The sequence below is a fragment of the Chiloscyllium plagiosum genome, unplaced genomic scaffold (assembly GCF_037043375.1).
Source record: "Chiloscyllium plagiosum isolate Xiang-an unplaced genomic scaffold, Cpla_swu_hap1 HiC_scaffold_3, whole genome shotgun sequence".
Taxonomy (NCBI): domain Eukaryota; kingdom Metazoa; phylum Chordata; class Chondrichthyes; order Orectolobiformes; family Hemiscylliidae; genus Chiloscyllium; species Chiloscyllium plagiosum.
In genome coordinates this window covers 59,265,773-59,293,759 of record NW_028270141.1, presented here as the reverse complement: position 1 = coordinate 59,293,759, position 27,987 = coordinate 59,265,773, and the positions used below count along the sequence as shown (strand labels likewise).

The 27,987-nt window shown below is 42.4% G+C and overlaps 1 protein-coding gene across 5 annotated transcripts in view; it reads right to left on the bottom strand.

The window, feature by feature from the left end:
• Positions 1–514: 514 nt before the first annotated feature.
• LOC122548623 (uridine-cytidine kinase-like 1) overlaps positions 515–27,987 on the bottom strand; it is a 205,683-nt gene continuing 178,210 nt past the window's right edge. For all 5 annotated transcript variants that reach the window (XM_087979769.1, XM_087979785.1, XM_087979778.1 and 2 more), the window contains 4 exons: positions 22,332–22,454; positions 10,096–10,203; positions 7,708–7,864; positions 515–3,135 (listed from right to left, as the gene is read on the bottom strand). In XM_087979769.1, coding sequence (XP_087835895.1) covers positions 3,059–3,135; positions 7,708–7,864; positions 10,096–10,203; positions 22,332–22,454 — 465 coding nt within the window. In that variant the 3' untranslated portion in view covers positions 515–3,058. The remainder of the gene's footprint in view (positions 3,136–7,707; positions 7,865–10,095; positions 10,204–22,331; positions 22,455–27,987) is intronic.

The following is a 27,987-nucleotide window of genomic DNA, read 5'->3' as shown; positions in this document are numbered from 1 at the left end:
AAAGAAATATATTAAAGCACTTAAATGGAACTTATTGGTTCCATGAATGACAAGCACAAGAACTTCGGTCAAAATTTGTGCCTTCTTGTTTTACAAATAGAATTCCTATAGTGCAGAAAGAGACCATTCGGTCCATCAAGTCTGCACTGAGCCTCCAAAGAACATTCCATCAGACCCCTACCCTATCTGTAAAACCCAGATTTACCATGGCTAATCCACCTAGCTGACATATCCCTGGACAGTACAGACAATTGTGTATAGCCAATCCACCTAACCTGCACATCTCTGGACTGTGGGACACAACCGTAGCACCCAGCGGAAACCCATACAGACCCGGGGATAACATGTAAACTTCATGCAGACCCGAAGCTGGAATCAAATCCGGTTTCCTTGTGCAATGAGGCACTGAAGTGCTGTGCCGCTATAAAAATGTCAGAAGCAGCAATACGTTATATCGTAATCTGAATCATTTCATCTTTCTTGTTGTAGAACCATAAACCATTGTAAGTTGTACTTTGAATCTTAAAATTTTAATATTTGCATGGACACATATTCAAATGAGTTAGCATAAGCCTTAATATTAGAGATTATCTTGCTATAGTTCTGTTATGATCATCCATGTGCTGTGAACATCTCCCAACTGGAATAACAATGAGAAATATCCACTATTCATTTGTTATGTGGCACAATATAATATAAACTTTATCAGATGCAAGAAATGTACAGTTAAAATAATACAGGTTGCAGAATATTTATACATACATTGTGCATTACATGACTTCTGACATTTGCACATTTCCATATTTTAAAAAAAACAATATCATAGAACATTTAGGGGTTTTGCATTTTCAGTCAGCAAATTTAATATCGCTTCTCCCGTCTGCCACACTAAATAATAAAGTCAACAGTGCTGTTGTTGCCTTTTGGGTCTTAATATGCATTTATATGTTACTTTAACTGCATAACAATATTTAACATTTTAATTGTTAAAACATTCATAGTTTACATGAATATCTGGTTAATCAATAATAAATTATGGTGCATAACCCTTCAGGTTCCATTTGTATTCAAATACAGTTGAATCTCAATAGATTCATCCCATTTCCAAGGAACATCGGAACCATATTTTCTTTAAACAAAATAAAAGCAAGTTAATATTAATTATAAGTCTGATTTTGCAAAATTTAACAATTTATTAAGTCATGGGAGAAGCAGTGACATAGTGGTAGTGTTATCAGAAAATCTAGAAAACCATAATAATGTTCTAAGGGTTTGAATGCCATCATGGCAGATGGTGGAATTTGAATTCAATAAAAAAAACTAGCCTAATGGTGACCATATAACCACTGCTGATTGTCACAAAAGTCATCGACAATCTCTATGGATTGTAATCTGCTATCCTGACCTAGTCTGGTCTGCATGTGACTCTAGATCTAGTCAGTGTAGCTCACTCCTAACTACTTCTTGGAAATGGGATACAAATGCTGGTCTAGTCAGCAGTGCCCGCATTCCATGAAAGAATACACAGAGAAAGTAGGTACAAAATAAGAGTCGTTTATTGACTGTAAAGAACTTTAGTACATCCCTATAACATGAAAAGCTAGTCATAAATGTAAGCATTTCCTTCAAAATTTAACAATGTGGTGTATAAGTGGAAAAATTCAAGCTCCTTATTTGCAGCAGTGCTTTCCAATTTCTCCCCCCCTCATTGTGACTTCATTTCAGGGCTTGAAAATTGCGATCTTTCTGTGAGAATTATGAGAGTTGACTCTGAGCTTGGTGGGGTGGGGGGCCTATGGGAGCAAAGGATTGGAATGGACAGAGATAAGCATTTGGATCTCATTATTCTGTTAATCTGCAAGTGCTGTGGGACTTGATTATTTTTCAACTATTATCTTAACAAGCAGTCACCATTCATAATGACAGATATAAAATTGATGTGTGGTTAAATTAAGAAGTGAAATCAGGTAATAAGCCAAGCTTTCAATTCCAGAGGATCACTGATGTTACTTATGTGCAATTAATTAAATTAATATACAAAAAAAAGAACAATGCTATTAGTTTCCATCGGCTTTTTTTTATGATAGTGCAGCTGATCCTACATTATTTTCACAACAGATCTCAGAACAGTTAAAGGTTCACATGAGATGTAGGAAGGATTTTTAAGGAATACTTATTAGAACCTCTATTGAAGGAGATTCTATGTGAAGTCTTTGTGACTGAAGACACATTTTAATTAAAGATGAATTTATGCAAAAGTGAAACTTTATTTCAGTCTCAGCTAGGAATCTTTAACGAACAATCTTTGCAAATATATTGCATGTGATCAACATATTACTTGTGGCCAATGGGTCATGTTTAAATAGTGATATTTATTTATGATAGCATTGCAATTTACAAGAAAACATAGCTGAAGTAAAATGAAGTAATGTGATGCTGGAGTTCTGAAACAAAAACAAAGTGTTGGAGAAACTCAGCATGTCTGGCAATATCTGAGTCCAATACCACTATGCTTTAAAACATTCCAAAGACTGTCATATTGGATTCAAAACATTAACTCTCCTCTCTCCATAAATTCTACCACTCCTGCTGAGTTTAAACTACTTGAAGTACTAGTTGGGAGATATATAAATAAGTTATATACCTTCATTGCTTACTTAAAAAGCCACACAATTACTACAAATGGAGCCATTAGATTTTTTTCAGATATGTTTTAAAAAAGTTCAAGTTTTTAACTTCTGAAACTGAACTCAAGCAGATCCAATTCTCATATATATACTTTACAAATGACTAGATTATTTGAAATCGGATACATTTTACTAATAGCTGGCATTCTAAATGTGAATTCTGAACTAAAAATGCTAACTTAAATGGTATAACAGGTCAGGCCCAAACTTGAAAAATTGAAAATATTCAAAATACATCTTAATTGACATTATGAATTCAGAAAAGGAATGTTCAGCTTGCTGTTCGATACAGTCAAAAATATGTTCAGGTATAGCAAACAATCCTTCTGCTTCCAGGCCATCTTGGATATCTCAGATACACAGTAAAATACTTAGTATTCCATGCCCTCATCACACTCATACCAATCAGATGGTGCATCGGTGCCAAAGTATCGATCTCCAAAGTTACCTAAATATTAACAACATTTATTACATCAATGCTTATTGTCAACCCACAATGACCAATATTAAAATTATGGTACATTTTTTATATTAAAAGTTGTTAGACTACTCCGTTAGTTCAAACAATACAAATATTTCCCTTTTCTTCCCACTTTCCTTTAAGTGTTTAATTAAGAGTATGGAAGTTATTGAAAATTTTCACATAAATAGTGCCACTTTAATGCAGAGAAATCTCCCAAGGTGATTCAAGGCTGAAACATAGAAACTTCAAAGTAGCTTGACAAGGTAAATGTTGAGTAATGTTTGTTATGGCTGGGAAGTCAAGAACACAAGGTCACAACCTCAGAACATGGTTAGCACTGCTGCCTCACAGCGCTAGAGACCCGGGTTCAATTCCCGCCTCAGGCGACTCTCTGTGTGGAGTTTGCACATTCTCCCTGTGTTTCCTCCGGGTACTCCGGTTTCCTCCCACAATCCAAAAATGTGCAAGTTAGGTAAATTGGCCTGGCTGAATTGCCCGTAGTGTTAGGTGAAGGGGTGAATGTAGGGGAATGGATCTGGGTGGGTTGTGCGTCGGTGTGGAGTTGTTGGGCCGAAGGGCCTGTTTCCACACTGTAAGTAATCTAAACAAAAGGTTGGCCATTTAGGACTGAGACGAAAATCTCTTAATGCAAAAGGCTGTGAAACTTTAGAATTCTCCACCCCAGAGAATTGTGGATGTTAAATCATCATGCATATTTAAGATGGAGGTTGATCAAATTTACAGGTGCTACTATTTATAGGAATATTACTAGAAAGTAGAGTTAAGGTGGAAGATCACCCATGGTCTTCACTTGAGCAAACAAGCAGGATTAGGCCATTCAGCTCTTCAAGCCTTCTTCTTTTAACAAGATCATGGCAGATGTGAGTGTAACCTCCAATCCACATTCTTACCTAACCCTGATAATTTTTCACGCACTTGCTTATCAAGAATCTATCCAGCTCTACCTTAAAAATATTTAAAGATTCTGCTACTACAACCTTTCCAGGAAGAGAAACCGAGAGACACATGGCTCTTGGAGAATTTTTTTTAAATCACATCTCTGTTTTAAATAGTCAAACATCTAGGATATTATGTTTCGATCACTTCCTGAATCGTGGTGCAGTCCCAAAGGGTTAAATAGCACACTGATGACCCTATTGGTTATGCATGTATATTTTCAGATGAGGTTTTGCCGAGAGACTGCAGGTAAATGAGGAGGGAAGGCGATCAAGGATGAATCCTTGGAGCTCCCAAAAAATGGCACAGGTCTAGAATGAGAAGTCAGAGATTCAACAACATCTTACATTTAAACAGCATCCTTGACATGTCCAGATACTTCACAAAGGCTTAAAACAAAATGATGTCCAGTCACATGGGGAGATATTTAGGTCAGATGACTGAAGGTTTAGACAATAAGATAGGATTAAAGAAGTGGTTGAAAGTAGGAAAGTAGATGGACAGGATTAGGGAGGAAATTCATGAGTTGAACCAAAGGCATAGCCACCAGTGGTGGAGCAATTAAAATCAGGGATGCTCAAGAGGTCATAATTAGGAGATTGCAGATATAGACTCAAACAGAAAAACAGCACAGAAACAAACCTTTTGGTCCAACTTGTCCATGATGACGAGATATCCTACATAAATCTCGTCCCATTTGCCAGCATTTGGCCTATATCCCTCTAAACTCTTCCTATTCATATAACCATCCAGATGCCTTTTAAAATGTTGTAATTGTACCAACTTTCACCACTTCCTCTGGCAGCTCATTCTATACCCTCTGCATGAAAACGTTGTCCCAGCGTTCCCTTTTAAATCTTTTGCCTCTCACCTTAAACCTATGCCCTCTAGGGTTGGATCTTGGAGGATTGTAAGGCTGGAGTGTATTCCAGACATAAGGAGGAATTTTGAACATGTGGATAAGTTAAGGTATTGCTTAACCAGGAGCCAGTGTAGGTTAGTAGATACCAGATGTTAGATGAACTGAATTTATTGTGAATTAAAACACTGGCAGAAAGGTTTAGGATGGCCTCAACTGGCTGGAAAGCCAGTTAGGAATGAATTAAAATATTCAGCACTGGAGGTATCAAAAACATGAATGTGTGTTTCAGTGGCAGAACATCAGTTACAGTTGCACAGGCAGATATGTAATGGATATAAAATATGCAGTTTTATTGATACGAGTGGATATGGTTGGAAGCTCGTTCTGGGATCAAGTATGATACCAAGGTTGCAAACATTCTGGTTCAGCCTCAGATTGCTGCCATGTAGAAGTGTGGATTCCATGGCTCAGGAGCAGAATTTGTAGTAGAGATAAAAATAAGGATTTAGATCTTTCCAATATTTAGTTGAAGAGCATTTCTGCTCACTCAGTATTCCACTTTGCATATGCAACCTGACAATTTAGAGACAGTGGAGGAGATGAGAGGTGGTGGGAAAGTAAGGTGGATAAATGTGTCAGCATACATGTACAAACTGAAACATTTTCAGATAGTGTTGATAAAGGGCATAGGACAGGTGCCAAAGAAATGATTTTTGATGATTCTCTATGATTAAATAGATAAGAATGGAACCAAGCAATTTCTGTCTCATCCAGCTGGGCAATGGTGAAGAGGTGTTGGGAGGAGACTGCTGCCAAACGTTGCATGATACCAAGAAGAATATGGAAGGACTGCCTGATCTTATCTTAATCACAAGTAAAGATGAGCTCAACAACTGCCAGCCAGACAGTTTAACTTTATTGTTGGAAAAACCTCTAGAAACAATAATTTAGAAAAACATAGTCACACGAGCATGCATTGAAATAATAAAATGTTAGCATGGATTTCTTAAGGGAAAATTGCATTTAACTGACTTGCTAGATTTCTTTTTTCTGAAGAAGGAACAAACAAGGTTAATGAGAGCAAAGCAGCTGATGTGGTATACTTGCAACTTCAAAGACACATTGGAAACAGTATAAACACTAATCCTGTGCACTTTGGCGTTCCTGTAATATTAACTCTTGGTTCTTATGACCTTCCAGTTAATTTTAAACTCTTCATAGAAGAGTACAATTACCCTGCATGAAATCAGTTTCGGTGTTTAAGTGCACCCCATCTGCCTGACAAAAAGCACGGATGACAGTTTAAGAATTAACAGAATTATCTGTATTCTATTTACAAACATTCGAGTTAAATGCAAGAAAAGATCATTTTGCCTCTCGATCTTGCTCTGCCACCTGAGATCATGGTTGATCTGATTGCAACCTCTGCTCTACACTCCTAAATACCCATCAGTCAAGAATATAATATGATCACACACAACAAGCCTGCACTGCCACCTAACAATCAAACAATTTATGACCAATTCAAAAATTTGACTGAGTTGTATGCTGAATTTTGGTAGTCCATCACACTCTCACTGTCCAAAACAAACAGCTTGCTGTCTCTCACAGTCTAAACCCCTGAATCCCCATATCATCCTCTTGTGTGTGTACAATACTGATTTACACACCATTGTAAATCTTCTCTTGTTCAATCCCATAATTTATGTTTGCTATCAATTTGCTTTCCATCATACTCAACTCTAAGCAGGTGCTAATTTTACATTAGCATCAGTTCACACTTCAGTCTATGCTTTGTTACTTGTACCAACCATACTATTTTACCGCCCTTGTTGAAAAGTACTGATTTATTTAATTAAAACAAAATTCAAACTTAAGAAAAAACATCATGTTGATAAATATAAATATTTACATAGCACTTTTCACAACCTCAATGTCCAAAAGCAAAATATCAAAATTTCAAGGCAGAATCACTTTTCTCAGTTGTTCCAAAATCGAGCCTGGAAAATTAATCTTTCAAGTGTTTAAAATTTCTCAAAAATAGCAATAAGAATAAATTAATTGGCACAGAAAAATGTACAGTAATGAGGAGTATATCTCAGTAGCCAAATGCAGAATATGAAAATGATAGAATAGGGAAACCAAAACCAATAGGTTCTATATGGCTTGGTCTTAAACAGTAACTCAAAATTGTCTTAGATCATAAGAACATAAGAACCAGGAGCAGGAATAAGAACCAGGAGCCCGAAACATCGATTCTCCTGTTCCCTGGATGCTGCCTGACCTGCTGCGCTTTTCCAGCAACACATTTTCAGCTCTGATCTCCAGCATCTGCAGACCTTACTTTCTCCTCAGGAGCAGGAATAGGCCATCTGGTCCTTCAAGCCCACTCTGCCATTCAATAAGATCATTGTTGATCTTTTCGTGGCCTCAGGTCCACTTACTCACCCTCCCATTATAATCTTTAATTAGAACTTAATCACACACCTAAAATTTACTTTTATGATTCTGTTGAAGTATGTACTGAACAATAACTTGCATGCCAATAACCAGCCTTCCAGTCCCTCATACCTTGAAAAATAAGGGGAATATTTCCTACCATTATTTACTAACGTAACATCTAGTCATCGTGGTGAGGAACTCGTAAAATGAGAAAATAATCAAACATCTGATCTACCTGGAGCATGGAAGAAATAAGAAGCCTCCTTGGTTATATTTCAATTCACGCATAACCTTACCTATTCCAGGAATAATGTGAAATTCATCATTTACTTTCTTGTCTACAGCAGTGGTGATAATGTTAACCTTAGGAAACGCATACGCCACCGAGTGCACTCCCATTTCAGCCATCAGCAATGAGAGCAGGAAAATTTTATCTTCTTGCACATCATGATCCTGAAATAAGTCAGACAAATTTTAAGAGATGTAGCTTTCACCAGCTGCCATACTGAAACTGATGCTAAACTAGAAGCAAGTTTTCTTTTCAAAACTAGAACTACATACACTAATATTATTTTATAAAATTATTATGGAAATGTTAAAGTAATGAAAATCAAGTAATGAATTACAAGAATCATAAACGTGGCAGACATTATTCAAATAGATGCAACTTTACAACAATTTCATAGAACCATATTGCTCCACAAAATCTAGAGCTGCAAATGACAATGCTCCACTAAATAATATGAAATTAGATCCAATAGTTTACAAATGCTTCTGCAGGTTGACCAGAAATCACATTTTGGTGTGTCACCCAACGTGAATTAGTTCTGAATCTTTTGCTTAGAGTAAAACAAAAAAAAATGAGACAAGTAAGTATTTAGACTGCATTATAATTCTGAGAAGGAAATTAAATATCAAGATTCTTCTTCCGTACTTCTAACAATTGGACACATTTCTGTGATATCACATATTGTATATTAATTCATACTAATAAAAATAAATAGTCCCAATAACATTTCTTCTTCTTGGCAGTCCCTGAAGACTAAAGATAACTCCAAAATTGAAATGACTGAAGCGTTCAATGTTGGATCCAACACATACTGCCACGTGAGGCAGATATTGTTTTGATAAGAGGAGTGAATGGGATGTTCAGGTATCTGCACATACCATCTGTTGTTTTCATTTGGCCGCCATCTGGACTCTGTGAGAGATGAACAAAATACTTGGAACCTTCATGGTTCTTTTTCTTCAGTTTGGGTGGTCTTGGGAAGAGATTCACATTGGTGGGGATGTCATAACTTTCAAGGGAGACTTTGAGGATTCCTTCCAAGATTTTCCTTTACCCCTCCTTGTAACCCCTTGCTGTGCTAAAGTTTGGAGTAGAAAGTTTGTTTGGGAGTTTTATGTCAGGCGCGTGGATGATATGGCCTATTCACCTCAGCTGACTGATCATAAACAGTGTCTTAATGCTGGGCATGATGGCTTGAAAGAGGACACTGATATTACAGCTTCTGTTCCTGCTACTGGATTTGCAGAATTTTGCAGAGGCATTGGTGGTGATATTTCTCCAGCCATTTGAGGTGTCTGTTGTAGATTGTCTATGTCAGTGACACATACCAGAGGGCAGGCAACCCTGCTGCCTGTAGATCCTGAGCTTTATACCTGTTTGAGGTCTTATATCATCAAACACTGTATTCCTCAGTCGACCTCAGGCAGCACTGGCACATTGAAGAAGAAAGAGTTTCATTATCAATGCCTGCCTTAGCTGAAAGAAGACTCCTAATCTATGACAGTGGATCCAAATAATTCAGTGGCTCAGAATGGTTCTCGTCAGTGAGGCAGTAGTGCTGTACAGATATAATAAGCTGGTACAATGACCTTTGTCATCCAGATGGTTAGTCTGAGATCTATTCTCTCATATGTCTCCAAGAATGCATCAAAGATGTTCAGAGCTCTGTCTGAATACGCAGAAACACAAGTGTTATCTGTGCACTGATGCCTGATGACAAAGATTGGGATGATTTGTTTCTGGACTAGGGGCGACACAGATTGAATTGTTCCCCAGTGGTCCTGTAGATTTCTTTTTGGTCGAGTGAGGAATTTCATACATATGGGTAGAGTTAGCGAGTTTTGAAAAGATTTGGATATAGGGAGGGTGTTGCCATAATGAAGATGGATAAGAGTGTTGGTGCGAAGACATAGCTATGCTTGACACCATTTTTGAACTTGTATTTGTGGTAGATTCTGGATGAGGGTCACAGCTTGCCTGAGGATAGTGATGTATTTCTGCAGTTAGCCAAAATTGAGCAGAATGCTCCAAATCCCTAACAAGAATTCCAACAGGTTGAAAATACTCAGCACGTCTAGCAGCATTTGTGGAGATGAAGCAGAATTCATGTTTTGGGTCCAGTAACCCTTCTTCAGGTGATGAAAATGAACATAAGTACCCTAATTAAAAGCAAAATAAATTTTAGCACAGTTCCATAAAAGATATCAGGCACAAATGTAATGCTTTAAATTAAGGTGGAAAACCACCCTCCACTCTAACCATCACCTCTCACAACAAAACCTTTCTCAATAACATCATTTATTGACCAGAGATTGCAATTCAAATTTGAAAAGTCTAGAGGGGTGCCTGAAAACAAACAGTGACTGCTGCTTTTTTTAAATCATCATTTACTCACCAGAAGGACTCGAACTGCCATCATTGCAGCAGCTCCTGTTGACACTGTACTGTCCATCAGAATGACATAATCCTCACTAATATCCTTGGGTAATCGAAGATAATGTAGCTATACAAAATTTAGATAAAGTGATTAATCTGAAGCCACCAAAAACAAGACCATTTCAATCTTTTAGTTTTTGAAAAATGAAAATCAATGTTCAACCAGTATTGCAGGTGTAAGATTATTGGATTAATTATTAAAATCTAACTTTATCATTAGAAACTAACATCTATTAGGAACTTGTTTAGTAGTATAATATGAGAAAACTAGAGAGGTAAGGCCCAAAAATGCCAAGGTGTTGGGATTATGAGAGTTTGTGTCAAACTTTTGCTGCTTCCTGTAGCAAAAAGCTGAGGACTTGAAAGTCCTCTGAGAGAAACTGTTATGCATGAATTGAATGTAGATGTCTCTTCTCCACAAGCTAAGGAAGTCTTGAGGTATAGTGGCAAATACAAAGAGCATTATGTAATTGCATTAGGTTAGTAACAGACACATGAGCTATTCCTGTATGGTGAAGGAAAGCATGATTTTAGATGATATTATTTGACCCTCCTTTTGTATCGAAATCCAATCATTCTGTGATCATTCTTTCCAAGAGGATCCTTAACTACGAGATCGTTAATTTTATCTGTCTCATGACACATACAGGACCAGATCTAAGATTGCAAGCTTCATTGTAGGTTTGGTAACATGCTGTTCAAGAAAATTATCACAGACGAGTTCTATGAACTCCTCTTCAAGACTGCCTCTACTTATTTGATTCGGCCAATTAATGTGCATGTTAAAGTCCCCCATTATTTCTGCGCTCCATTCTTACATGCATCAGATATTTCTCGATTGATTGCCTTTACCAGTGTAGAATTATTATTAGGTGGCATATAGACTACTCCCAACGGTGCATTCTTCTCCTTACTATTCCTGATCTCCGCCCTATTGAATTCAACATTTTGCTCCTTAGATCCTTTATCATCTCTCCCTATCGCCCTCATCTCATCTGTAACTAAGAGGGTGACCCCACCTCCCTCACCTTCCTGCCTATCCTTCCTAATTACCTGATACCCTTGGATATTTAATGCCTAGTCATCACCACCCTGCAACCACATTTCTGTCATTGCAACTAAATCATATCCCTTTGTACTGATTTATACAAGTTCATCGACTTGTTTTGAATACTATGGGCTTTCAGATAAAGTGCCCTTATACCCATTGTCCTTTTAGAATCAAGAAATCTACGTCTTTTGCATATGATTCTGTCACCCAATTGTACTTTTTCTTTTCTAACTTTTGCTCTGGTCTCTGCACTGCTTCCATTTGCCTTTCTGCCTGGACTCTCACCCTCTTGCCAAATTTGATGCCAAAATATTGAATGTATTGAAGATGCGGCTAAATGTAACAATTAGGGCAAATAGGGATCAAAGGTTATAGGGAGAAAGCAGGATTAGGCTACTGAGTTGGACGATTGGCTATGATCATGAAGAATGGCAAGGCAGGCTCGATGGGCCAAATGGCCGCCTCCTGCTTCCCTGTTTCTATGAACACCATCACAGCAGCGGTTGGAACTCAAGATGCTAGAAATAAGTTCTAACATCAGAATGATGACAGATATTTAAATAACCAATAGTGTTAGGGGACCAAAACAAGTTGAAGACACAAAAATTTGAAAGCAAAAAAAAACTTAACGTTGAAAGCATTTGTTTTGCTGATGGAAAAGGTTTTCAGCTTCCATGCCAAGGAAAATTTAAAATTGTGCAGGAAGGAAAACGGTTTGGAGGAATAAAGATGAAAGAAGAACTGCTGTCAGAAAGGAATAATGTCATTTCTATTTCAAGGTGATAGTAGCTAGATTTTCTTAACAATTCTGGTGTGTGTGATTGAAGTCTGTTTCTATTTGCTATTTTCAATACTCTTTTCTGCAGAGCCAAATATCATTCTTTTGATTGGGCATATTTACACTTTGCATTAGCTGAAGTCCTGAATGCAAACACCATTGAACATTCCTCTCCACTGGGCCACCCATAACTAATACTACCCTAATACTACCCTAATACTACCCTGTTGGCGGCACGGTGGCACAGTGGTTAGCACTGCTGCCTCACAGCGCCTGAGACCCGGGTTCAATTCCCGCCTCAGGCGACTGACTGTGTGGAGTTTGCACGTTCTCCCCGTGTCTGCGTGGGTTTCCTCCGGGTGCTCCGGTTTCCTCCCACAGTCCAAAAGATGTGCAGGGTCAGGTGAATTGGCCATGCTAAATTGCCCGTAGTGTTAGGTAAGGGGTAAATGTAGGGGTATGGGTGGGTTTCGCTTCGGCGGGTCGGTGTGGACTTGTTGGGCCGAAGGGCCTGTTTCCACATTGTAATCTAATCTAATCAAATCTAATCTAATGCCATATGAGAAGACATTGCATGTCAATACCACCGTCAGGGAAAATCCCACGAAACACTTTTTTGTAAAACCTCAGTTGCATGAAGAGTCACCGAGATTTGAAACGTTAACTTGCTATTTCTCCACGATGCTGCCTGACCTGCTGTGCTTTTTCAGCGCCACACTTTGAATGTAATTCAGTTGGTCAAATTATTCAATGTTGAGGAAAATACACTTTATTTTAACACTACAGTTCAAATACAGACAACAAAAAGAATTGATTTAATTGTAACTATCAAAATGCTTAACAGAATAATAGATATATTAAATACTACTAATTAACTGTTCCAATGTAGTAACATCCCAAAAACACACCCTTGGTGAAGGCAAATTCAGTAAAACAGATTGTCTCATATGCAATTCTAGCAGGAAGGGAATCTCAGCTTTTAGCTGTAACAGACAGAGAAGTATGAGCTTCCATATCCAGCTTCACAATCCAAGCAACTGCATAAAGCTAAAGCTAAAACTCCTTGTTCTGAGGGAACCTGGCCCCAAATATTCTACTGTTGCTTCTACTGTTCCAACTTTAAAAAGTATGCCTCAGGCCTCACAAGCGGTTTATTCTATTGACTTTGAGCAGACTGCTTGCCACTTCTATCTCAATTTTTCTTCATTAAGTTAAAAATCACAACACCAGGTTATAGTCCTACAGGTTTATTTAGAAGCACTCGCTTTTGAAGCACTGCTTCTTCATCAGGTGGCTGTGGAACAGAATTATAAGACGCAGAATTTATCGCAACAGGATTGCAATGTCACGGAACGTAATATTGAACAGAGAGAGAGAGAGAGACGAGAAAAGAGGAGAGAGAGACAAGAAAAGAGAGAGAAAGAGAGAGAGCGAAAGAGAGATGGAGACAGATAGACAGAGAGAGAGAGAGAGAGAGAGAGAGAGAGAGAAAGAGAGCGAGAGAGACAGACAGAGAGCGAGAGAGACAGAGAGAGAGAAGTGCCGTGGGGTCACCTATAGTGTGATATGAACCCAAGGTCCCGGTTGAGGCCATTCCCATGGGTACCAAACTTGGCTATCAGCCTCAGCTTGGCGACTCTGCGTTGTTGTCTGTCCTGAAGTCCGCCTTGGAGGATGGTCACTCAAAGGTCTGAGCTGAATGTTCCGGACCGTTGAAGTGTTCCCCGACTGGGAGGGAACACTCCTGGCTAGTGATTGTTGTCCATTCATCTGGTTGCCTTGGCCTCTATTTGGTCTTGCCAATGTAACATGCCTCAGGGCACCCTTGCCTACAGCGTACGAGATAGACAACATTGGCCTCGTCACATGAGTACCTGTGCGTACACGGTGCGTGGTGTCCCCATATGTAATGATGGTGTCCGTGTTGACACTCTGACATGTCTTGCAGTGTTTGCTGTGGCAGGGCTGCATGGTATTGTCTTGAAGGCCGGGCAGTTTGCTGCAAAAATGATCTGTTTGAGTTTTGGGAGTTGTTTAAAGGCAAGAAGTGGAGACATGAGGAAGGTATTGGCAAGGCACTCATCTTCATCGATAATATGTTTCAGGCTGCAAAGAACATGGCATTGTTTTTTAGCTCCCAGGAACTACAGGACAACGAAGAGTACCCTACCAGTTGCAGCTTGTGTCTGTCTCCTGCAGAGATCACTACGGTTTCTTGCTGAAGCGAGAAGGCACTTGCTGCAACCATTAGGGTACCTTTCGTTGTCCAGTACTTCCTGGGAGCCGAAAAACTACACCATGTTCTTCACAGCCTGCAACACATTAGCAATGAGGATAAGCACCTTTCCAAGATTATTCTCATGCCTCCACTTCTCGCCTTTAAACAACCACCAAACCTCAAATAGATAATTGTTCGCAGCAAACTGCCCAGCCTTCAAGGCAACACCATACAACCCTGTCACAGCAGACGCTGTAAGACGTGTCAGAGTGTTGACATGGGTACCACTATTACATGGACACCACCCACCATGTACGCCGCAGGTACTCATCTGACTCGGCCAATGTTGATTATCTCATACGCTGCAGGCAAGGGTGCCCTGAGGCATGGTACATTGGCGAGATCAAACAGAGGCTGTGAAAATGGATGAATGGGCACCGCAGAACAATCAACAGACAGGAGTGCTCCCTCCCAGTCAAAGAACACTTTAGCGGTCCAGGACCTTCGGCCTCGGACCTTCAGGTGACCATCCTCTAAGGCGAACTTTGGGCCAGGCAACAATGCAAAGCAGCCAAGCAGAGGCTGATAGCCAAGTTCGGTACCCATGAGGATGGCTTCAACTGGGACTTTGGGTTCATGTCACACTACAGGTAACCCCACAGCACTATACACTCTCTCTCTCTCTCTCTCTCTCTCTCTCTCTCACACACACACATGCATACACCCCCTCTGTCATACACAAGCTCTCTCTCATATGCTCATACATACTTCCCACCTCCCCGCCCACACTCACACCCACCCTCTCACAGATTTATACCCCATTACACTCACACACACACACACTCTCTTACAGACACTCACATCCCCACACACACCCACATGGTCTCCCCTGTATGCACACACATAAGTTTGTGGGGTGAATTTGTACTTGCAGAATTACATTTTATTTTGCTTAAAAACTGCATAAATCCATGTAAGGTTCTATAAGTCCCACTTTGGAAACAGAATCAGTCTGACCTAACATTGGGACACAGACAGACTTTAACCTCACACCTTCAATGTATTATCTGAGCTAAGATGGCACATATTGTTAAAGCTATCTTGAGAATGTAACTTTTAAAAAATTCTGGGATTTACATATTAAAGAACGAAAACTAACATGATCATTCTAAAAGATGAAAGACTTAAGCTAAGTTTGTTCAAAAATACATTCCATGACACTGCAATCTTGTTGCTATAAATTCTATGTCTTAAGATTCTGTTCTACAATCACCTGATGAAGAAGCAGGGCTTTGAAAGCTAGTGCTTCCAAATAAACTTGTTGGACTATAACCTGGTGTTGTGAGATCTTTAACTTTGTCCATATAGTCCAACACCATCACCTCAGAATCATTTCTTCATTAAAAAAGAATACACCTCATAAAGCCATAATATTGTCACAGACAGACTTTGTAAATGCTATTCATCATCTGCTGAAAAATTGTACTGTCTGATGATACCCCAAATGACAATCTTGTTTATTGGCACAAATCCTTATGGGTAGTAATTACTGCATACTTCTGGGAATCCTCATTTAAGTGCAATTGCAAGGATGCAAGGCTCATGTCCAGCATTGTAAACAAATCTTCTATGCAAGGGATTGGTTATTATTTCCAACTGTGAAAAGCAGTTTAACATTTATTCAAAATCCTCACGAAGGTGAACCAAGGGGTTGGACTTTATAATGAGTATGACCGGTGTTGCCCATTCCTGAAGAAGGGCCTGTGCCCGAAACATCGAATCTCCTGTTCCCTGGATGCTGCCTGACCTGTTGTGCTGTTCCAGCAATAAAGTTTCAACATTCCATAAACTGGCCTGGCCTGATGATCCCTTCACTTTCCAGCCTTCTGATTTATGCCAGTACTTTTGCCTGTAAGGCAAATGGCACTGGACAGACCTTACAGAATCATGGATTTGCTTCATGTGATAGTTACTAGAACTTCTATTGCCATACCCTGCAACTCATATGCTCCGCTTGCCACATTTTCCAATGATAAAGCTAGTTGTAGTACCTGCTTGAAGTCCATTTGGGCTTCAGCTGGTAGGTGCTTTTTCATGGTTACATCATTAATCCCACATACCAAATAGTTTCTCACCATCTCATTAAAGGGTTAAATCAAAGTCACATGCTTCTGCTAGTAATCTTAACCTAGTCAAAAACCCTGATATGGATTCTCCTGGTCCTTGAATTGCCAAGTAAAATAGATAGTGCCTCAGAATTAGGTGAGGTTTGAGTATGTAATATTCCTTAACTAAACTCTTGAAAAGCTTTAGTATCTGGTGCCACAGGGAAAGTTAGGTTACTATTATCGAAAAAAGCTGCAGGTCCACAAGCTGTAAAAGTCACTCACTACTTTTCATCTGCCCAATATCATTTGCCTAGAAAATATAAAGGCAATCTTTCCACATACTGGGCCCAGTCTTCGACTGTTGGATTGAATAAGTCAAGCTTTCAAATTAATGTCATGATGCTAGAAATGCTTATCAAAACTCAAAAGATGACTGTTGCAAGTGAATTTCTTCAAGAACGTGCTTTTCTCTTGTTGCCACTGAAATAACTTGACAGAGGCAGGTATCCTGTCACACTTCATTTACACATGGAAAGTCCTTGATACTTATCCAGCTCCTTCTGAGCCAGGTCTCAGACTGAACAGGGTGTCTGACCCTCCTATTTTTAATCTGTCAGCCAGGGCCCCCTGCTTGTCCCGATTAAAATTTGAAGCAATGCCCCCTTGTACAAGCTGACGTCATCATCCTAGGAAAAAGTCTTTCACTGTCTACCCTATCTAATCTTCTGATCACCAGAAGATTAGATAGGGGCATTGTGGGCGGCACGGTGGCTAGCACTGCTGCCTCACAGCGCCAGAGACCCGGGTTCAATTCCCGCCTCAGGGGACTGACTGTGTGGAGTTTGCACATTCTCCCCGTGTCTGCGTGGGTTTCCTCCGGGTGCTCCAGTTTCCTCCCACACTCCAAAAATGTGCAGATTAGGTGAATTGGCCACGCTAAATTGCCTGTAGTGTTAGGTGCAGGGGTAAATGTAGGGGAATGGGTCTGGGTGGGTGCGCTTCGGCGGGTCGGTGTGGACTTGTTGGGCCGAAGGGCCTGTTTCCACACTGTAAAGTAATCTAATCTAATCTAATCATCTTGTATGTCTCCATCAAATCTGCTCTTAGCCTTCTTCTCTCTAATGAGAACAGCTCAAGTCTCTCAGCCTTTCCTCATTAGACCTTCCCTGCAGACCAGGCAACATCCTGGTAAATCTCCTCTGTACCTTTTCCAATGCTTTCACATCCTTCCTGTAATAGGGCGACCAGAACTGTACGCAATATTGTTTTGTCTAGTTGCAGCATAACAAAACAGCTCCAGAACTCAATCCCTCCACCAATAAAACCTAACACACTGTATGCCTTCTTAACTGGTAAAAACAATGACTGCAGATGCTGGAAACCAGATTCTGGATTAGTGGTGCTGGAAGAGCACAGCAGTTCAGGCAGCATCCGAGGAGCAGTAAAATCGATGTTTCGGGCAAACGCCCTTCATCAGGAATACAGGCAAAGAGCCTGAAGGGTGGAGAGATAAATGAGAGGAGGGTGGGGATGGGTAGAAAGTAGCATAGAGTACAATAGGTGAGTGGGGGAGGGTTTTGAAGGTGATAGGTTGGGGGGGGGGGGGGGGGGAGGGTGAAGTGGATAGGTGGAAAAGAAGATAGGTCGGTAAGACAAGTCATGGGAACAGTGCTGAGCTGGAAGTTTGGAACTGGGGTGAGGTGGGGGAAGGGGAAATGAGGAAACTGTTGAAGTCCACATTGATGCCCTGGGGTTGAAGTGTTCCGAGGTGGAAGATGAGTTCTTACTCCAGGTGTCTGGTGGTGAGGGAGCGGCGGTGAAGGAGGCTCAGGACCTCCATATCCTTGGCAGAGTGGGAGTGGGAGTTGAAATGTTGGGCCACAGGGCGGTGTGGTTGATTGGTGCAGGTGTCCCAGTGGTGTTACCTAAAGCGCTCTGCTAGGAGGCGTCCAGTCTCCCCAATGTAGAGGAGACCGCATTGGGAGCAACGGATACAATAAATGATATTGGTGGATGTGCAGGTTGATGGATGTGAAAGGCTCCTTTAGGGCCTTGGATGGAGGTGAGGGAGGAGGTGTGGGCGAAGGTTTTGCAATTCCTGCGGTGGCAGGGGAAGGTGCCAGGATGGGAGGGTGGGTTCGAAGGAGAATCCTCCCACTTCCTCCAGACCAAAGGGGTAGCCATGGGCACCCGTATGGGCCCCAGCCATGCCTGTCTCTTTGTTGGCTACGTAGAACAGTCGATCTTCCATAATTACACTGGCACCACTCCCTAGCTCTTCCTCCGCTACATTGATGACTGCATTGGCGCCACCTCGTGCTCCCCCGAGGAAGTTGAGCAATTCATCAACTTCACCACCCTGACCTAAATTTACCTGGACCATCTCTGACACCTCCCTCCCCTTCCTGGACCTCTCCATCTCCATTAATGACGACCGACTTGACACTGACATTTTTACAAACCGACCAACTTCCACAGCTACCTTGATTACACCTCTTCCCACCCTACCTCCTGCAAAAATGCCATCCCGTATTCCCAATTCCTCCGCCTCCGCCGTATCTGCTCCCATGAGGACCAATTCCACCACAGAACACACCAGGTGGCCTCCTTCTTTAGAGACCGCAATTTCCCTTCCCACGTGGTTAAAGATGCCCTCCAACGCATCTCGCCCACATCCCGCACCTCCACCCTCAGACCCCACCCCTCCAACCATAACAAGGACAAAATGCCCCTGCTCACCTTCCACCCTTCACATAAACCAAAGCATCCGCCGACATTTCCACCACCTCCAAACAGACCCCATCACCAGGGATATATTTCCCTCCCCACACCTTTCCGCCTTCCGCAAAGACCGTTCCCTCCGTGACTACCTGGTCAGGTCTACGCCCCCCTATAACCCACCCTCCCATCCTGGCACCTTCCCTTGCCACCGCAGGAATTGCAAAACCTGCGCCCACACCTTTTCCCTCACCTCCATCCAAGGCCCTAAAGGAGCCTTCCACATCCAAAATTTTACCTGCACATCCACCACTATCATTTATTGTATCCGTTGCTCCCGATGCGGTCTCCTCTACAATGGGGAGACTGGACGCCTCCTAGCAGAGCACTTTAGGGAACATCTCTGGGACACCCGCACCAATCAACCACACCACCCTGTGGCCCAACATTTCAACTCCCCCTCCCACTCAGCCGAGGACATGGAGGTCCTGGGCCTCCTTCACTGCCGCTCCCTCACCACCCGATGCCTGGAGGAAAAACTCCTCATCTTCCGCCTCAGAACACTTCAACCCCAGGGCATCAATGTGGACTTCAACAGTTTCCTCATTTCCCCTTCCCCCACCTCACCCCAGTTCCAAACTTCCAGCTCAGCACAGTCCCCATGACTTGTCCTACCTGCCTATCTTCTTTTCCACCTATCCACTCCACCCTCCCCCACCCGACCTATCACCTTCATCCCCTCCCCCACTCACCTATTGTACTCTATGCTATTTTCTCCCCACCCCCACCTTCCTCTCACTTATCTCTCCACCCTTCAGGCTCTCTGCCTGTATTCCTGATGAAGGGCTTTTGCCCGAAACATCAATTTTACTGCTCCTCGGATGCTGTCTGAACTGCTGTGCTCTTCCAGCAGCACTAATCCAGAAAATGCCTTCTTAACAGCAATATCAACCTGGATGGCAACGTTCAGGGATCTATGTACATGGACTCCAAGATCCCTCTGCACATCCACACTACTAAGAATCCTTCCATTGATCCAGTACTCTGCCTTGCTGCTATTCTTCCTAAAGTGTATCACCTCACATTTAGCTGCAATGAACTCCATTTGCCACCTCTCAAGCCCAATTCTGCAGTTTATCCAAGTCCCCCGCAACCTACAACATCCTTCCACACTGTCCACTAATCCACTGACTTTAGTGTCATCTGCAAACGTATTAACCCATCCACCTATGCTTGCGTGTAAGTCATTTATAAAAATGACAAACAGCACTGGTCCCAAAATAGATCCCTGTGGCACACCATTAGTAACCGGACTCCAAGCTGAATATTTTCCAACAACCACCACTTGCTGCCTTCTTACAGAAAGCCAGTTTCTAATCCAAGCTGCTAAATCCCCCTTAATCCCATGCCTCTGTATTTTCACCAACAGCCTACCATTGGAACCTTATTAAAGGCCTTACTGAAGTCCATGTACAACACGTCAACTGCCCTCCCCTCATACTTGATCACCTTCCCAAAACCTCAATGAGGTTTTAGAGACATGACCTGCCTTTGACGAAACCATGTTGACTAACTGTAATCAGTTTGCTTGCTAGATGATTATAAATCCTATCTCTCATAAACCTTTCCAAACCTTTTCCTCCAACAGATGTAAGGCTTACTGAACTATAATTACCTGGGTCATCTCTACTGCCTTCTTGAACAAGGGCAAAACATTTGCAATCCTCCAGTCCTCTGGTACTAAACCTATAGACAATGATGACTCCAACAGCTTCTCCTCTACAGCTTCCCAGAGAATCCTTGGATAAATCCCATCTGGCACAGGGGACTTGTCTACTTTCACTCCTTCTAGAATTGACATTTCTTCCTTACTGACCTCGATCATTTCTAGCCTAATACCTCATATCTCATTCTTCTCCTCTACAACATTCTCCTTTTCCTGAGAGAAAACAGATGAGAAATATTCATTTAGCACCTCTCTGAACTCCACAGTGTCCACACACAACTTCCCACTTCTGTCTTTGACTGGCCCTATTCCTACCCTAAATCATCCTTTTATTCCTCACAAACCTATAGAAAGCTTTAGGGTTCTCCTTTATTCTACCTGTTAAAGACTACTCATGTCCTCTCTTTGCTCTTCTTAACTCTCTCTTTAAATTCTTCCTAGCTAATCTGTAACTCTCCATCGCCTCATCTGAACCAACTTATCTCATCTTCAAATAACCCTCCTTCTTTGGCTTAACAAGAGATGCAATTTCTTTGGTAAACCACGGTTCTCTTACCTTAACACTTCCTCCTCCCTGCCTGACAGGGACATATCTATCAAGGGCATGCAATATCTGCTCCTTAAACCAGTTCCACATTTCGACTGACCCCCATCCATTGCATTTTGCTACCGGATTTTATGCATCCAACAACTTCCTAAGTGCATTATAATTGCCCTTACCTCATCAATAACTCTTGTGCTGTGGCATGTACCTATTCTGTTCCATCACTAAACTAAATGTAACCAAAAGCACTACACAAGGGCCCTCAACTGTGGATGGTCATCCCTCCCCATTCATCAAGATAGAAGATTTTGGAGTTGCGAATTCTGAGACATCAATGGCTGCCACAGTCCTCACACTGAATGCTAATAATTGCAAAGCCCTTATAAATCCTTAGGCCTTTTTTCTATTGATGGGCATAGTTAATGACAGATACTTGAAGCATGTCTGCTGCTGAAAATAAATGCTGTGCGAAGTTGAGCACTTGTTCTTTTTATTAAATTTCCACCAGACTGAACTCCACTCCTGCTTTGCTCAGCCTCACCCCCCTCGGGTCACTTCAAATCTGAAGCATCAAAATTGGGCCAAGGTAGGAAAAAAATTGGGGAAGTACTAACTTCTTAGAGAGGAAGAAAATTAGGAGAAGAGAGATAAGTTAAACAAGTTGTTTATCCCTTCATTGAAAAACATCTCTTATTTTCTTGTCCGAAAAACATTCAGGTAAATGATATTAAATTCAGCATCATTAGTACATAATGAATTAAATAACTTGAAAAGAAATGCAAGACAATTATAACATTTATTGATAGAGAGAACTATCAGAGCACCAAACAACACATTGGCATCAAGTTTATTACTTAAAATGATTAACTAACTGGCAGTCTGATACAGATTACTGATTAATTAAGAAAATGTATGTTGTTTATCGTGTTGTTGGTTTATGGGATTATATCAGGTACAAAAATGATAAAGAAAGTTTTCCATGCAAAACAGCTGTTACAAGATCAAATCAACTAGATCCCAGGATTGTTTGGTTGGCAGCATAGTATGTATACCTCAGGCTCGCCGGTGTCATGGTTAGTTTGAATCAGAATCTTTCCTAGTCTGATGTCCTTGCACACTGCAGTTAATGCTTGCTCCATTGTTTCACCAGCACGAAGGATAGAGACTCCTGTAATCTGAACAAACAATAATTCATTACTGCAATATTAAACATAGAACATTACAACGCAGTACAGGCCCTTCTGCCCTCGATGGTTCCACAGTTCAGCGCAACAATCTGAAGCTATATATCCTTCAGTATTCCATTTTCATCCATATGTTTATTCAATGACCATTTAAATGCCCTTAGTTGGTGAGTCTACCACTGTTGCAGGCAGGGCATTCCATGCCCCTACTACTCTGAGTAAAGAAACTACCTCTGACATCTGTCCTTTGTAGAATAGAATAGGTTCCTTACAGTGTAGAAACAGGCACTTGGGCCCAACAAGTCCACACTGACCCTCCGAAGAGTAACTCACCCAGACCCATTCCCCTACCTAATCACTCTGCATCTACACCTGACGAATGCACCTAACCTACACATCCCTGATTACTATGGGCAATTCAGCATGGCCAATTCACCTAAACTGTACATCTTTGGATTGCAGGAGGAAACTTGAGCATCCGGAGGAAACCCACGCAGACTCAGGGAGAATGTGTAAACTCCATACAGATAGTTGTCCGTGACTGGAATCGAACCCGGGTCCCTGGTGCTGTGAGGCAACAGTGCTAACCACTGAGCCACCATGACACCTTTAGCCACAGTGCCACCTTTCTATCACCACATAAATTAAAGCTATGATCTCTCGTGCTAGCCATCATCATCCGAGGAAAAAGACTTTTACTATCCACCCTATTTAACCCTCTGATTATCTTGTATGTCTCAATTAAGTCACCTCCCAACCTTCATCCCGAGAACGAAAATAGCCTCAAGTCCCTCAGCCTTTCCACATAAGACCTTTCCTCCATACCAGGCAACATCCTAGTAAATCTCCTCTGAACCCTTTCCAAAGCTTCCACATCCTTCCTATAATGTGGTGACCAGAACTATACACAACTCTCCAAGTGCGGCCACACCCAGAGTTTTGTACAGCTGCAGCATGACCTCTTGGCTCCGAAACTCAATCCCTCTACCAATAAAAGCTAACACACCAGATGCCTTCTTAACAACCCTATCAACCTGAGTGGCAACTCTCAGGGATCTATGTACATGGACACCAAGATCTCTCTGCTCATTATCACCACCAAGAATTTTACCATTTGCCTAGTACTCTACATTCCTGTTGCTCCTTCCAAAAAGTGAACCATCTCACACTTTTCCACATTAAACTCCATTTGCCAACTCTCAGCCCAGCTCTGCAGCTTATCTATGTCCCTCTTCACCTGCAACATCCTTCAGCGCTATCCACAACTCCACCGACCTCCATGTCGTCCATGCATTTACTAACCCATCCTTCCATTTATGAAAATGACCAACAGCAGTGGCCCCAAAACAGATCCTTGCAGTACACCACTAGTAACTGAACTCCAGGTTGAACATTTCCGATCAACCACCACCCTCTGTCTTCTTTCAGCTAGTCAATTTCTGATCCAAACTGCTAAATCAACCTCAATGCCTCCGAATTTTGTGCAATAGCCTACCATGGGGAATCTTATCAAAGGCCTTACTGAAATCCATATATGGTAAAAACAATGACTGCAGATGCTGGAAACCAGATTCTGCATTAGAGTGGTGCTGGAAAAGCACAGCAGTTCAGGCAGCATCCAAGGAGCAGGAAAATCGATGGTTTGGGCAAAAGCCCTTCATCAGGAATAGAGGCAGAGTGCCTGCAGGGTGAAGAGATAAATGAGAGGAGGGTGGGGAGAAAGTAGCATAGAGTACAATCGGTGAATGGGGGTGGGGTTGGAGGTGATAGGTCAGACAGGAGGGTCGGGGAGGGTAGCAAAGAGTACAATGGGTGAATGAGGGTGGGGATGAAGGTGATAAGTCAGAGAGGAGGGCAGAGTGGATAGGTGGAAAGGAAGATAAGCAGTAGGACAAGTCATGGGAACAGTGCTGAGCTGGACGTTTGGAACTGGGGTGAGGTGGGGGAAGGGGAAATGAGGAAACTGGTGAAGTCCACATTGATGCCCTGGGTTTGAAGTGTTCTGAGGCGGAAGATGAGGAGTTCTTCCTCCAGGCATCGGGTGGTGAGGGAGCGGCGGTGAAGGAGGCCTAGGACCGCCATGTCATTGGCTGAGTGGGAGGGGGGAGTTGAAATGTTGGGCCACAGGGTGGTGTGGTTGATTGGTGTGGGTGTCCCAGAGATGTTCCCTAACACGCTCTGCTAGGAGGCGTCCAGTCTCCCCATTGTAGAGGAGACCGCATCGGGAGCAACGGATATAATAAATGATATTGGTGGATGTGCAGGTAAAACTTTGATGGATGTGGAAAGGCTTCTTTGGGGCCTTGAATGGAGGTGAGGTAGGAGGTGTGGGCGCAGGTTTTGCAATTCATGCGGTGGCAGGAGAAGGTGCCAGGATGGGAGAGTGGGTTGTTGGGGGGCGTGGACCTGACCAGGTAGTCAGAGCGCTTTAGGGAAGATCTCTGGGACACCCGCACCAATCAACCACACCGCCCTGTGGCCCAACATTTCAACTCCCCCTCCCACTCAGCCGAGGACATGGAGGTCCTGGGTCTCCTTCACCACCGCTCCCTCACCACCTGAAACCTGGAGGAAGAACGCCTAATCTTCCGCCTCGGAACACTTCAACTTCAGGGCATCAATGTGGACTTCACCGGTTTCCTCATTTCCCCTTCCCCCACCTCGCCCCAGTTCCAAACTTCCAGCTCAGCACTGTTCCCATGACTTGTCCTACTGCCTATCTTCCTTTCCACTCTACCCACCTCTCTGACCTATCACCTTCATCTCCACCTCCATTCACCCACTGTACTCTTTGCTACCCTCCCATACCCTCCTCTCTGACCTATCACCTCCATCCATACCCCCATTCACCAATTGTACTCTATGCTACTTTCTCCCCCCCCCCCACCCTCCTCTCATTTATCTCTCCACCCTGCAGGCACTCTGCCTCTATTCCCGATGAAGGGCTTTTGCCCGAAACATTGATTTTCCTCCCCCTCAGATGCTGCCTGAACTGCTGTGCTTTTCCAGCACCACTCTAATCCTTAAATCCATATATACCACATCAACCGCTTTATCCTCATCCACCTGTTTGGTCACCATCTCAAAGAACTCAATAAGGTTTGTGAGGCACGACCTACCCTTCAAATGAAAACCATGTTGACTATCCCTATCAACTTATTCCTCTCTGGATGATTATAAATCCCACCTCTTATAATCTTTTCCAACTTCCTTAACCAATTTCCTGAAGAAGGGCTTATGCCCGAAACGTCGATTCTCCTGTTCCTTGGATGCTGCCTAACCTGCTGCGCTTTTCGAGCAACACATTTTCAGCTCTGATCTCCAGCATCTGCGGTCCTCACTTTCTCCTTGAAGATTTTAACCTTTTCCAACAGTCAACCCACAACCAAAGTAAGGTTCAATGGTGTATAATTATCATGGTTATCTCTCCTCCCCTTTTTGAACAATGGGACAACATTTGCTATCCTCCAGTCTTCTGGCACTATTTCTGAAGTCAATGATGACAAAGATCAAAGCCAAAGGCTCTGCAATCTCCTCCCTGTCTTCCCAGAGATTCCTAGGATAAATCCCATCCAGCGCAGGGGACTTATCTATTTTCACACTTTCCAGAATTGCTAACACCTCTTCCTTGTGAGCCTCAATCCCCTCTAGTCTAGTAGCCTGTATGTCCTCAACACATTGTCTTTTTCCAGTGTGAATACTGAAGAAAATTATTCATTTAGCGCTTCCCCTATCTCTTCAGACTTCACGCACAATGTTCCACTATTATCCTTACTGGCCCTAATCTTATTCTAGTCATTCTTTTATTTCTAATATACCTATAGAAAGCTTTAGGGTTTTTCTTGATCCTATCTACCAACGCTTTCTCATGTCCCCACCAGGCTCTTTTTAGCTTTCTCTTTAGTTCCATTTTGAACAAAGTAGCGAGGAGAGAGGGCAGAGAGAAATGAGGGCTGCCGGGAAGCTTTTAAGTGGGTGAGTCCTAAACCAGAGACCCTACACCATAGAGCCTCCCACCCACTTCCTTTAATCTTACTAGGGGTCTGTAAACTCGGTAAGTTTTCAGGTTCTCATTTTTTTTCTCTCTTCTCTTCCTTATTTAGTCCTGTGTGGGCTTTCAGATTAGCGGGGTATGGCTGACAGGACAGTTGCATGTTCCTCCTGCAAAATGTGGCAGGTGAGAGATATGACACATGTCTCTGCCGACCACATCTGCAGGAAGTGCACCCAATTCCAGCTCTTTGGAAACCGAGTTAGGGAACTGGAGCTGGATGAACTGTGGATCATCTGGGAGGTTGAGGGAGAAATTGAGAGGATGTACAGGGAGGTGGTCACTCCCCAGACGCAGGACAAGGACAGCTGGGTTACAGTCAGGAGGAGGAAAGGGAACCAACATATAGAGCAGGGATCCCTTGTGGCCATTCCCCTCAGCAATAAGTATATCGTTTTGGATACTGCTGTTGGGATGGCCTACCAGAGGAAAGTCATAGTTGTCAGGTCTCTGACACGGAGGCTCAGAAGGGAAGGGGGAGAATAGAAAAGCGCTAGTGGTAGGGGACTCAATAGTTAAACAGATTGACAGAAGATTTTGTGGTCACGAACGGAACTCCCAGAAAGTATGTTGCATCCCCAGTGTCAGGATCCAGGATGTTGCCAATTGGGTTTACAGGATTGTGAAGGGGGAGGGTGAGCAGCCAGAAATCGTGATACATATTGGCATCAATGATATAGCCAGGAAAGGGATTGAGTATCTGAAAAGCGACTACAGAGAGCTAGGTTGGAAGCTGAAGAGCAGGACGAGTAGAGTAGTGTTCTCAGGTTTGCTATCAGTGCCATGAGATAGTGAGGTGAGGAACAGGAAGCGAGTGCAGCTTAACATGTGGCTGCACAGCTGGCGCAGGAGGGAGGGCTTCAAATATTTAGACCATTGGGATGCATTCTGGGGAAGGTGGGACCTGTACATGAAGGACGGGTTCCACCTGAATTGGAGAGGCACAAATGTCCTGGGTGGAAGATTTGCTTGTGTGGTTCGGGAGGGTTTAAACTAATTTGGCAGAGGGGTGGGAACCAGAGTTATATATCTGAGAGGGGGGTAGTTAAATATGAGGAAGTGACAGGATGTTGTGAATCTATCCTGAAGGTTATTCATGTGATGGAACAAAGGGATCGCTTAAAGTGTGTCTGCTTTAAAGCAAGGAGTGTCAGAAATAAGAGTGATTAACTTGGAGCATGGATACTACTTGGGACTATGATGTTATCTCCATAACGAAGACGTGGGTTTCACAGGGGCAGAAATGGTTGCTAGATGTTCCAGGGTTTAGAATGTTTAAAAAGAACAGGGATGGTGGAAAAAGAGGAGGGGGTTCAGCATTGCTAATCAGAGACTACATTGCAGCTACAGAAACAAAGGTTGTTGAGGAAGGTTTGTCTACTGAGTCAGTATGGGTGGAAGTTAAGAACAGCAAGGGAGGAGCTACCTCATTGGGGGGGGGGGGGTTTCTACAGACCTCTTAATATCAGTAGG